General features: G+C 39.1%; 1 protein-coding gene across 1 annotated transcript in view; it reads right to left on the bottom strand.

The window, feature by feature from the left end:
- LOC143385482 (major urinary protein 20-like) overlaps window positions 1-3,986 on the bottom strand; it is a 51,064-nt gene extending 47,078 nt beyond the window's left edge. Inside the window, exons 1-2 of the mRNA XM_077107967.1 lie at window positions 3,891-3,986; window positions 994-1,039 (exon numbers count right to left, since the gene is read on the bottom strand). Coding sequence (XP_076964082.1) covers window positions 994-1,039; window positions 3,891-3,986 — 142 coding nt within the window. The remainder of the gene's footprint in view (window positions 1-993; window positions 1,040-3,890) is intronic.
- Window positions 3,987-12,846: the final 8,860 nt, after the last annotated feature.

The following is a 12,846-nucleotide window of genomic DNA, read 5'->3' as shown; positions in this document are numbered from 1 at the left end:
TTCATGTACAGATGACCTGGGTGTGGCAAAGAGAGAAATTTAGAGAAAGCCTTTGATTCTTGGTGAATGGATGAATCTTCCTCAGCAATCTGGGAAGATCTCGAAATCCAGGATGACACACTCATATGTGACAGTGGTGGAAATCAGGTGACAGAACTTGTCATGAGATGGCGTAGCCATGAGGAAGGAGATAGATGATGCTGGAGCCCAGGCGAGGAAACTTTCTCTCTGCCCTGAAGAGAACACAGAAACTCATCACTCATTCCTGGGACTGAACTGAGAACAAAGGGAAATTCTTATTTTTTTTTTTTTAAACCCGGGTCTGTTCTTCAGGTTGGAGGACAATGGAAAGATGAGTCAGTTCCATTCTGGAGAGAGAAGTCAAGGATGTGCAGAGTCAGAGAAGATATTCTTATCCTAACTGGAAGGCGAGATGGCTTCCTGGGCTTGGAAGATGGACCACAAACACAGATTCATATTTATGTGGGTTTCTTACTCACACCCTATTATTCTTTTCCCATTTCAACCTTCGAGTCCTGATAACCTTAAGCTCATTATCAGGAACTGAGCCTTTTCCACCTGCATCCCCTGCACGCAGCACTCTGTAAGGAACACATCACTGCTTCCTTTTTTTTGGTTGCTTAGGCCATTTGTGCAAAAGTTCATGGTAAGACTAGGTCCTGACCCAAGGTCATCCAACTGAAAACTGTGTACAAATTGGTCATGTGTACCTCCCTCTGCAACAAAGATAGTTGGAAGGGGGAAAAGTAAATTGGGTAGGAGAACTTCTCATTGCCTGCCATCTGTGTGACATTGCCACAGCACATTGCCCAGGGCAGAGCACCAGATGTGTAATGCCAGTGGGCTTATAGAGAGTACAGAAAGCCCTCGATGTTGTTTTTCTTCATGCAATCTTTGGGCACAAGTCCCTAATGGTTTTGGAAGGCACTGTTCCCTGGTTCAGTACCTGCATCAGGGTCAGAGATCACCTACCTGGAGAGTTAGGACTGTGTTTCACCTCGGGCCTGGATACAGCGGTCTGCAGAGGCACAAGAGAAGACATTCAGATAGACACCAGCCCCATTATATTTCCCTAAGAGAAATTGGATGCTTCTCCATGTTGGCACAAAGGAGGCTGATTATCTTCCCTTGGACTTTCCTTTTCTGTGGACATGAATTTCAGGAGGAGAAGGCCAGCTAGCTAAACTTACCAACAGTGGTCAGGTCCAATATGTTTTCTTTAACAATTCCATGTTTTTTACAAAGTTTTACAAATTTCTTCATGAGTTCTGAGCTCACATCTGGTGCTCGACCTGTGGGAACAGTGACATTACTGTTGTGACTTATGTCTTGACCATAGAGGAGAATGAGAGGACAGGGCTCCAGGAGAACAGCAAAATGGGTGGTGACAATTGTATGTCAGGACCTGTTCTGAATCTGACATCAATAAGTCATCTTTCTGGCACAATGAGAGGTTTCAAGATCTTCCCTTCAGTGAGCCTGAGGACTCCCAAAGGAATACATCTGTCTTCAGTGGGGAAGAGACAGTAGGGGATAACCTTGGGGAGATCATTTTGTCTAGGGTTCCTTCGTTCCCTTTCCTCCCACCCAAGATGAGTGTCAGCATGAAAATACTCTACCGTAGAGCTCCATCAGTTGGACTGTATTCCCATTATTTTTACTTATGAGATAAAAAAATAATATAGTTACAATAGTCCGTTTCAAGTACTTTAAATGTATTATGTCCATCATCTGTGAAGAAAACAGAATACAGCTCAGAACTTCTTTATTTCGTGGGAAACAATGGAAACCTTTTACCTATTCTTTCCATGAAAAAAACACAATGCATCTTCTAGAAGACATAGTGAAGATGTCCAATGCCCGGGCTTCATGAAGGACTTCTAAAAAGGACACTGGTAAATTGACCATGAGTGTAGAACATTCAGTCTCAGCAGTAACCCACCCTCTATCGTCCTTTCTGAGACCTGTCCACCTCCCTCACCATCTCTGTCAATAATGTTGCTGTCTTCCCAATAAGCCCTCTGGCATTACATATCTGGTGCTCCATCCTGGGCTATATGTGTGGCAATGGCCACCAGGCATCATCACACAGATGGCAGAAAACGAGCAGCTATCCTACCAGTTTACCTTTCCCCTCCTGCCAATTACCTTTGTTGCAGAAGGAGGTACGTCTGACCACACTGCATTCTGTCTTTGATGGTATTATAAGCTTGGCATTGGCTTTTGCACATAAGTTTATTCTGTATCAAGGACATTGGGTAATACATGGCCCCTATTATATTACGTAAATAGGTATTGATCAGTTATTGATAAATATCTTAATGATATTGGAGTTCAGTAAATTCCTTGCAGTTGAAAATATAATTTAGAAAGAACATTTGTGGTATACTTACATTTAAGAGAATATACACCATCCTTTTCTGTTTTGTTTGAAACAAGCAAAATTTCAGTACACTCTCCTTTTGTACTGTAAAAAAGAATGAGTTGGTGCCCAGGACATATTGATGAGGCTGGCTTCCTCATCCTCTATTCTCCCTATAAACTGAGTTTCTGATTTCACTTACCTTTGGAATAGTTTTTGTAAAATTACCTAACAGATTTTATTTATAATTGTTCCATATACTTTGATTCTTGGAGAATGACTTAAAAACTGCTTGAATTGCAGTTCAATAATAACTCATCTTTATTGCTACTATTCCCATGCTTACTACTAACATACCACGCCACTCGTCAAGATCATTAGCTAAGTATACACCAATTGCCCGCCTGACAACTGAGTTCTTTATGAACATCACATGACTCAGTTCTCACAAAAAACCAAGAGGAAGAATCATTATCACGGCTTTTGTCCAGGGAAAAATGAGGGTGGGGAGGGATAAATGTTTTTAAGTGATTAAGGGGTGCGTAATCTCTGAGCTACATCCCCAGCCATTTTTTATATTTTATTTAGTGACAGTATCTCACTAAGTTGCTGAGGCTGGCTTTAAACTCATGATCCACCTGCCCAAGCCTCCAGAGTCACTGGAATTAAAGGTGGGTGCCACCACACCTGGAAAGGGATGGGTTTTCTTGGTCAAAAGCTGGTAAAAATCAAATTCATTCTGTTGATTCTAAATCCCATGTCCTTGAACTATTCCATATTGTCATGCTAACCTTGATTCTGATACCCCTCTGCCCTCTGCATCCCCCACTTCTAATAAACTTACTCTTGTAACCAACTCTTATGGATGAATCTTGAAAAGCCCTAGGTCCATCAAGTCCTGGGCCAGTGTTAACTGAGGGACTGTGATTTTGGATGCAGGCTCAGTATGCATGTGCACATCTCTGTGTGCATGAGTGTGTGTGTGTGTGTGTGTGTGTGTGTGTGTGTGTGTGTGTTTAGGTTAAGACCATACCTACTCTTTCATTTTTCCCTTCCCAACTGAAAAAGCCACTTACATTCTGTGGAATTTATAAACTACAGAAGAGTTCTTCAAGGCATGGATATATTCCACAAAAGTCCTCAAGGTACTGTTTTCTTAATCTTTTCCTTTTGATCAGAGGCCAGGAGAATGGAATACCACTCCCATGAATACTGCAATAAATAAGAAAAATGATTAAGTGAGAAAAGAGGAGAGGGAATGCCACACAGACACTCTTCTCCTTGAACTCTTGGCCTATGGGGCAGGACTCAGGATGAGAAGAGGGAATTAGAACTCAGATCATTTGGCACGACACCTAGGACATTTCCACTGTCTCTTCAGTGAAAATGGAAGTTCCCCGGCACTGTTGCATTTTAATATGGCACAATTGCTCTTAGTTCAGGTCTGAACCCACTCCTTTAACATGCCACCCTTTAAAATAAAAATGATAATGCTCCAGAGCTTTACCTTCCGTGGATCAAATTTTCTTTTCCAACCATAACGGGTTCCTTCCGTGTGAGCACAAATGAGGATCAGTCCCAGACTCAGCAGCAGGAGCTTCATCTTGGTAAGGAATAAAACTGTCTCCTCACAGTCCCCAGGAGTGAGCATGTCCCCACTGTAGCATCACCCTTCTATCTTTTTATCCATCTGGGTTGTGTTTTTGTTTTTGTTTTGGTCCAGGTGCCTCTACCTTTCCTCCTTCCTGTCCTTGGAATGGTCTTTCATTCCCTGGGGTGAAGTCAAGGATTGTTCCTGCCATTTGAAACTTGGCTGTCCCCACTCTTTTAAATTTACTTAGTGACCTTACATTTCTCAAAACACATTCCCATGAAGAGTCATGGATGCTATACAGAGCTTCCACTGGGAACCAGATTTAACTGTGGGTCTGGCTTGTTGGTGTCAGAAAGCTCATTGTAAGTGGTGGGAATGAGCATCATTGGGAAATGAAATGTGTGGAGGGTCTCTGCTCTGCTGTTCACCTGGGGTATGGCGTTAGGTGAATTACTCAATTTTTCACAAACTTCAGAAACAATGAGACTGTCTCTACCAAAGATGCTGCAAGCATTAAAACAGGGTTGAATAAAATAATATCCTTAAAATATGGTATCTTGTATTGAGAACATTTAAATTCCTTTTCCTTATTCTCTGAACCCAACACTGCAACCCTCTGTCTCCCAAAATAAATGGACAAGTATTTACTTCTGAGTAAGTCTATGCCATGGGCCCATATGAAAACAGAAGCACTAGAGAGATCTTTTCCTCAGTGAACCCAAGTCCTGACTACAGAACTGGGTGATGCTGGGGAGGTGGCATCCTGCAGAAAGGACTTAAAACACAGGCTTTGGAGCCATGCAGACCAGGTGTCACTCCCATCTCTGCCATACCAAAGTCATAGGAAAGCCTTCAGCCTCTCTGAGCCTCATCCTCTTAGTAAGGACAATCATTCCTGACAGATTACTGTAGGGTCCAATGGGACGATGCCCATAAACCCCTCAGCATAGTGTCTGGCCTAGGAGGAGCTGGTGGGGTCAGAGCATAATCCTGGGAAAGATGGGCTTGGGGTAGGTTTTGAATGTTATGGGGTTGGAGATGTGGAGAGCATGCGGGAACAGCATTCCAAGTGAGAAAAACATGGTGGATTAGATCCTGTGCTGCCATCTAGGTTTTTAAAAGCTCTGGCTCATTTCTGCCCCTTTTCTTAACCCTTCATATTCAGTAATTAAAGCATAAGAAGATTGAACACAGGCCCAAAAGCCATTGCAGGAACCCTCTTTGCAATTCCTGCCTTCAAAGTCAGGCATGGGACTATCTGTATAATATAGAAAATCTGAGGCTGCAATTTAGCTCCAAATATCTTTTTGGATATTGCCTTTGCTGAAGGTTAGGATATTATCAATGAAGGGATTTTCAGGGGTCATAGCATCATGAGAAAATGGCTTATGTCCACAAATATAGTCAATACAGAGACAGACATAAGCCTGAAAGGATACACTAAAATAGATAGAACCCAAATTATCATTAAATAAGAAATGACTGTTATAAATCCAAATGTGAGTTATTGACCTTTTAAAAGTAGCATCAATCAGGTTTCCAGGCATAACTTGACCTTTTTCATATGACTGTAAATAATATCCAAACAATAAGAAGTCTTTTAAATCATATGGATTTTTAAAGAGTCAAAATGATAGCATATCTAATCTTATTTTTGTATTCTGAAAATAGTTTTAGATAACTCAATCATACTTTTAGCTTGTTAGATCTTTTGCTAAGTTAAGAACCCAAATTCAACGTCGTTGATTGCAAATTTCTTTTAAGAAGCAGAAGTGAAGCATTCAGTGGCTGCGCTTTCACGCCAAGTCCTCCTGGCTTTGGACTTTCTATAGGAAGGGGCATCTTGATATGACTGTCTTTTATCAATTTTTTTAATCAATCCAAAACATATCTGTCACCTCTTAGGATTTTATGTTGCACTGGCAAAGCCTTTGTATAGTTCTTTCATTTAGGAAAGATGCCAAATTTTATTGCAGATTGATGAGGAGAGTAAAATATTGGTGGATATTCCTTGGCAATTACTGGCTTGTAAGGGAAAGTTGTATTTCAATAATCATTCTCTTTTGACACCTGTCCAGTTATGTACATAGAGTCTTCAATTCTTAGGACCAGTATGATTGACTGGCCTAGGTCCTTCCCAAGGTGATCTTTCCTCAAAAGGAACTTTAAATAGCCAATATGATCATTATGAGACCCACATATAGTTAGGTTCCTACTGTAGCTAGAATGCTGAAATCCAGTCACATGGAGGTGTAATATGAGTATCTATAAGATCATCCATCATATGAGTATCACTAATAAATATTGGGCTGGATTCTCCTGTCCACATTGTAAGGTGCATTAAAGGGGGCCTGGGGCATTGAGTCCAGAGAAGTCTTTCCATAGATTTCCTCACCTGACAGCTCATGAAGCCTGCATGGCTGTAACATTGTGGTTGGATTTTACCTTCCTGTGTCAGGTTTTTCAGCTATTTCCATGATGACAGGTTTAGATTCTATCCTTTGCAATCTGATTTAACGTATTGTACCATGTTGTTCACCAGCAATAAGACTTTTAGTATCACAATTTAAAGAAATTGTTTAAAATATTTTTCTGAGATATATCATGGGCATGTATGGTCCTGTTTTTCCCCATTTTTATTAATTAAAATTGAAGAAAAACTTGATATAAAAGTATCATTAGCCTTAAGCTGTATATAATAGTCTAGTATAGTACAAGTATTTTAATAATAAGAAGAAATTTATTATCTTTAGTTGGCCAGAAAACTCGGCAAGAGTTATTCATTAGGCATGACAAGGCAATATTATTGGGTTGGAAAAGAATTATAGGAAATAAAAGCTTAATTTTATCAAATGTATGATTTGATTTTGATGTTAATGGAATCACGTAATAGAAAATATAATAAGTTGCATATAAAAATTTATATTTGATACTAACTTTAAATGAACTTGTATAATTATCTTAACTTGGATTGAGGAGAGAGGCAGAGTTTTAACTTAGGAGAGGTGGCCTCTACCAAGGACATGGAGGGTATAAAGAGACTCCTTTTTAGAATAAGAAATACCTATATTTAATGAGCATAGGAAAAAAATTTTATCTATTATTAATAATAATAAATGAAATAGAAGAAAGAATAGCCTTTTATTCACCAATCTAGGAAAAATTGTTATTATCATTAAATCTAATGTTGATCTAAGCTTGGGGAATCAGTACCTTAAATATTAAAGGGTAAAAATAAGTCAGTAGTATTGTTGAGGACAGTGAGCTAATGAATTATTTAGAATTTGATATGGCATTGACCCAGAAATGACATCTCCAGGGACTTATGTCAAAATAATCTTTATGCATATCGATATACTTATGAATAATAACTTTATTTCAGGTAGTAAAATCACCTCAAATAATAATGTACAAATATAATGATTTTACAAATTTAGAAAATATCAACATGTGCTGTAGGGCCTAACCTGAAGCCCACATGGAGGAATGTTTATCTTGTTCATCGTGCAACAGGGAAGTTCTAACATGGAATATTATGTTTTGGGGCGAAGTGCTGTTGGAACACTAACAAATGTAATTTCCTTGTTCCTTTGACAAGAAATTATTTCCCTGTTGGGTTACGTGGCAGTTTCTGGACTCTTGGTGTCTTGACTTCCATCAGATGATATGAATGTATTACTCCTGGCCTATCATGACTGTTATATGTAAATTAGCACATCCATGCTATAAAAGCCATTGCTGTACCATAAATGCTATTCTGTGCAATAAAGTAAACACTGTTCTCTTTAACTGTCTCTGGAGTGCTCCAAACCCCTAAGCTCCCCACAGTTGATGTTGGAGGGTTAAGCCTCCCAGTAAACGTGATTTCATTTTTATATAAAATATGTATATTTATGTGTATAGAAATCAGTCTAGAAGGCCATGTATTGGATGCCAATATCGGTTAACTGGACAGTAGAAATCTATGGGATTTTTATGTATGTCTCTTAATTTCTGTAATAATGGTTCTTGGGCTAAAGTTAGGTTAGGTGTTTTAATCTTGAAATTAATTTCAGTTATTCATTTGAATATCAGTCTATAAACTTTGGTATGTAATTTTTTGGGTTAGCATAAACTAGTTGATTCACTTTAATATTATATCTAGAATATGAAATGAACAAATTAAGAGAATTTTTAATCCCTTCTTGAGAGAAAGTCTTAAAATATATATATATATATATTTTTTTTTTAAAGAGAGAGTGAGAAAGTAGAGAGAGAGAGAGAGAGAGAGAGAGAGAGAGAATTTTTTGATATTTATTTTTTTTAGTTATCGGCGGACACAACATCCCTGTTTGTACATGGCGCTGAGAATCGAACCCGGGCCGCGCGCATGCCAGGCGAGCGCGCTACCACTTGAGCCACATCCCCAGCCCCTAAAATATTTTTATATCTTATGTTACCCTTTAAATAAATTAGTGTCTCTTAATTGTCTTTTTAAAAAATATAGCTGTTGGGCTGGGGATGTGGCTCAAGTGGTAGCGCACTCGCCTGGCATGCGTGTGGCCCGGGTTCCATCCTCAGCACCACATACAAACAAAGATGTTGTGTCCGCCGAAAACTAAAAAATAAATATTAAAATTCTCTCTCTCTCTGTCTTTAAAAAAAAAAAATTATATATATATATATATATATATATATATATATTTATTTATATATAGCTCTTTCTAGTGTAGAGAGTACCGTATAAATTCTATAATATATTTACATAATTATAGAAAATCATATATTTAGGAAACAGATAATTGATATATAAGAATTAGTAATAATCATCATAATTATTGTTGTTTTTAAACCAACCAAATTTAGTTTTCAAAAAGAAGCTTCAAAGTTGGAACTTAAGGTGATACTTGAAAGTATTTACCATCTAATAAAAAATGTATGACTCTTGGGGCTGGGGATGTGGCTTAAGTGGTAGCCCACTCGCCTGGCATGAGCGTGGCGATGGGTTTGATCCTTAGTACCACATACAAATAAAGATGTTGTGTCTACCGAAAACTAAAAAATAAATATTAAAAACTCTCTCTCTCTCTCTCTCTCTCTCAAAAAATGTATGACTTAATTTATTAAAAATCAGTCCTTTTTAACTAGTAAAACTTATTAGACATAAGTAATTATTCCGTTGGAATGACAGTAGATTAATGTTTAAGAAGTTTTTATCTTCTCAATGCATGGGTAAAATTTTTGGTTTATATTTGCACACCAATATTTTTTCTTAGGTAAAAGTCTCAAATCTTTTCAATTGTTTGTTTTATAGATTTATAACAAATTTAGCCACACATAAATCTGTTCTCCAATTATTTAAATTTCTTACATCACCTATCTAGATCTTTTGTACATGATCCTATAAAGATTTTAATCAGAAAAAAAAAATCCTCACACAGTGTTTTACCACTGAGCTGCAACTTCAGCCTCTCCTTGCCCTTCTTAATTCCCTTAGTACACATTAATGCAGAATTTGTATTGCATCATGAATTTGATAGTTAATTTTCTTTTTTATGATAGTTAATTTTTCCATAATAACTATCAGTTTTGATGTTAATTAACACTGCAGTTTTATTTAGATGCAAAATCAACTGAAACAGTTTTTGAATAGACTATATGAATTTGAAAAACACACTTTATAAAACCTTCCTTTCTTCAAATACATTATTTACAAACTTAGCATTATACAACAACTAAATAAGAAGTTTTGTATAGACAGGTTTTGTATAGAGAGTTTTGAATAATTAATATGCACTTATTTTAAAAGTTTCAAAGAGAAATACCAATTTATAGGATATTTGGTGTTAAATGACTATCGCCTTCAGCTTAATTGCACGTGGGTAATTCATCAAAATTTGAAGAAAGAGGGTGAGCCAAATGCTGCTGAAACATAAAAAAAAAAAAATCAGTACTGAAAAAGATTAATTTGATTTAGTAGCTTGGTGATTACAGGGTAGACCTGTTCCTACAGGGCGGCAGTCGCAGCTGTCTTCCCAAGATCTCAGTAACTGTCCATGTGTGGATCTGTTCAGCTCATCTTCCGACAAAAGTGGGAGAAATCCAAGTTGGCAGAGGAAGGCTCAACTGGTTTGGTTGACCAAACTGAGGCTGCAAAGTGGGCAAGGAGCAGGGTCTCCACCTAGTGGCCAACAAGAGGACTGCGCTGCATCCGACAGCCACTCTGTGGCAACTTGTTCTGCAGGATGGATGCCTTTCTACTCTGCGCATTGTGAGGTTTCTGTGGTCAGAAAAATAGCGTGGTTCAGTATAATTTGCAACTGTTAGCTGGAGAGTCTCAGCCGAGTACCGAACTGGCACACGTTATGGTCCTTTTAAAAAATAGAAAATGCTTTCACTTTGAAAAAAATTCAGAAATGTACCAACGGCTATTGACTTGAATCCATTTCATTGATTTTCATTCCCAGGTGGGACCTATTTTCTCTACAACTTCCAGGGCAAACTTCTACAAATGGAAATGAGTGATATCACTTGACTCCATTGCTCAAACTCTCCAGTGTCTTCCCATCACTCCTAGGAACCAGCCCAGTCGCTTAACGATACTCCCTTTCCCAAGTGCAACCTCAGTCCTAGCCACGTGCTCTCTCCCCCTCTTCCTGTCCCTTTCTCTTGTTTCTTTCATTTTATTTTTTAATTTTTTTGTTCTTTTTAGTTATACATGACAGTAGAATGTATTTTGACATGTCACACATACATGGAGATTAACTTCCCATTCTTGTGGTTGTACACGATGTGGTGTTATACTGGTCGGGAATTCATATAGGAACATAAGAAAGTTATGTCTGATTCATTCTACTGTCTTTCCTATTCTCATCCCTCCTCTCTTCCTTTCATTCCCCTTTGTCTAATCCAGTGAACTTCCATCCCCTACCCCTTGTGTGTTAGCATCCACATATCAGATAGAACATTTGGTCTTTGGTTTTGGGGGGATTGGTTTATTTTACTTAGCATAATAGTCTCCAGCTCCATCTATTTACTGGCAAATGCTATAAATTACATTCTTCTTTATGGCTGAGTATTATTTCACTGTGTATATATATCACATTTTCTTTATCTATTCATCTGTTGGAGGGCACCTAGGTTGGTTCCATAGCTTAGTTATTGTGAATTGAGCTGCTATAAAGATTGATGTGGGGCTGGGGATGTGGCTCAAGCAGTAGCGTGCTCGCCTGGCATGCGTGCGGCCCGGGTTCGATCCTCAGCACCACATACAAACAAAGATGTTGTGTCTGCCGATAACTAAAAAAAAAAATAAATATGAAAATTCTCTCTCTCTCTCTCACTCTCTCTTTAAAAAAAAAAAAAGATTGATGTGGCTATATCACTATAGTAGGCATATGACAAGGAATGGGATAGCTGGGTCAAATGGTGGTTCCATTTCAATTTTTCTGAGGAATCTCCATACTGCTTTCCAGAGTGGTTGCACCAATTTGCAGTCCCACCAGCAACGGATGAGTCTACCTTTTCCCCCACATCCTTGCCAACGTTTATTGTTACTTGTATTCTTGATAAGTGCCATTCTGACTGGAGTGAGAGGGGATCTCAGTGTAGTGGCTGGCTCTCTCTTTTATTGGCCCTTTTTCTGTTCCACTTAAATGAACATCTAAAGTTCATTTCACATCATTACCTTGGCAATTTCTATTCCCTCCACCTAAAACACTTTTCTCCTCTATTTTTGTAAGACTGGTTGACCCCAAAGTCACTCTCCAGTTCTGCTTTATCTTTCTTTATAGCACATAGTCCCTGCCATTCTATTATATTTTTAGTTACTTGATTTTCCTCTGTCTCTCTCAGTACAGGCATTTTTCATGCTGGTTTCTTGCTGTGTCCTTAATGTCCAGAACAGCCTGGCAAAAGCAGGCCCTAAATGGACACATGGCAAATAATGAATAAAGGGATGGTAAGACACTATGTGGCAGGTCAAAAATCCTGCTTTAGCTGATTCACACCAAAGGTTTTGTTTTGGTGGTGGTGGTATCTTTTAAAATAACAATAAAAAAATCCTTCCATGTCAGGAGCCATTCTCACACGTGACTGGGTGACTCCCGGTTAGGGTCTGAGGCGCTCTGGCTGTGTCGGAGCTTTCCCGGCCCTCTCCTGTTGAGAGAACCTGTCCGTGTGGGGGTGTAACTGACCACTGACCCCGGAGGCCCAATCACTGACCCTGACCTTGGAGTGCAGTCCCCCCTTCAACCTTCATTGGATGGAATTCTCCCCTGAATTTCTTGCTCCCCAATAAAAGGCTACTCCCTGGCGTGCTCTCTCTCTCTCTCTTCTGCTAGCCCTGAGTAATCCTTGCTGCCCTGCCGGGCGGTTAGAGGAGGGAACCAGAGAGGGGAGCCGTCTCGGACCTGGTCATAGAAAAAGGTAACTGAGTCTGTGTGTTTATTTCGATCTCGCTAGCTAACTTTTATGCCAAGAACCTCATTAATGAAACCATTGCGCTGGCCGCATGGTAGAATTGGCGCCCAACGTGGGGCATTCTAGATTAGCTAGATTGAGTGGGAGCGCGCGCTATAAAGATAAAGAAAAAAGTAAAAGATAAAGGAAGTGGTGACAATTTGGGTCACAAAAGGAAGTGGTGACAATTTGGGTCACAAAAGTTGTGGTAAGCCATTGTTGTAGATTGTGGCCGCCATTAGAAGATGGCACCGGCTTCCACTGTGGCCTGTGATAAACAAATTCTTTTGTGGAGAGTTGGCACGCTATCCCTTGCCACCCTATAAGAAAGATCCACGCGGCGGCTTAAGATTGGTACGTGGGAGGCTTTATTAGGCTGTGCTTGGGCGCTCGCCAGTAGAGAAGGGGGTCACAAAAAGATACTTTAATC

This window comes from Callospermophilus lateralis, chromosome 2, assembly GCF_048772815.1.
Source record: "Callospermophilus lateralis isolate mCalLat2 chromosome 2, mCalLat2.hap1, whole genome shotgun sequence".
In the NCBI taxonomy this organism is placed as follows: Eukaryota; Metazoa; Chordata; class Mammalia; order Rodentia; family Sciuridae; genus Callospermophilus; species Callospermophilus lateralis.
The sequence above is the reverse complement of the archived record's forward strand: the minus strand, read 5'-3'. Positions and strand labels throughout refer to the sequence as shown.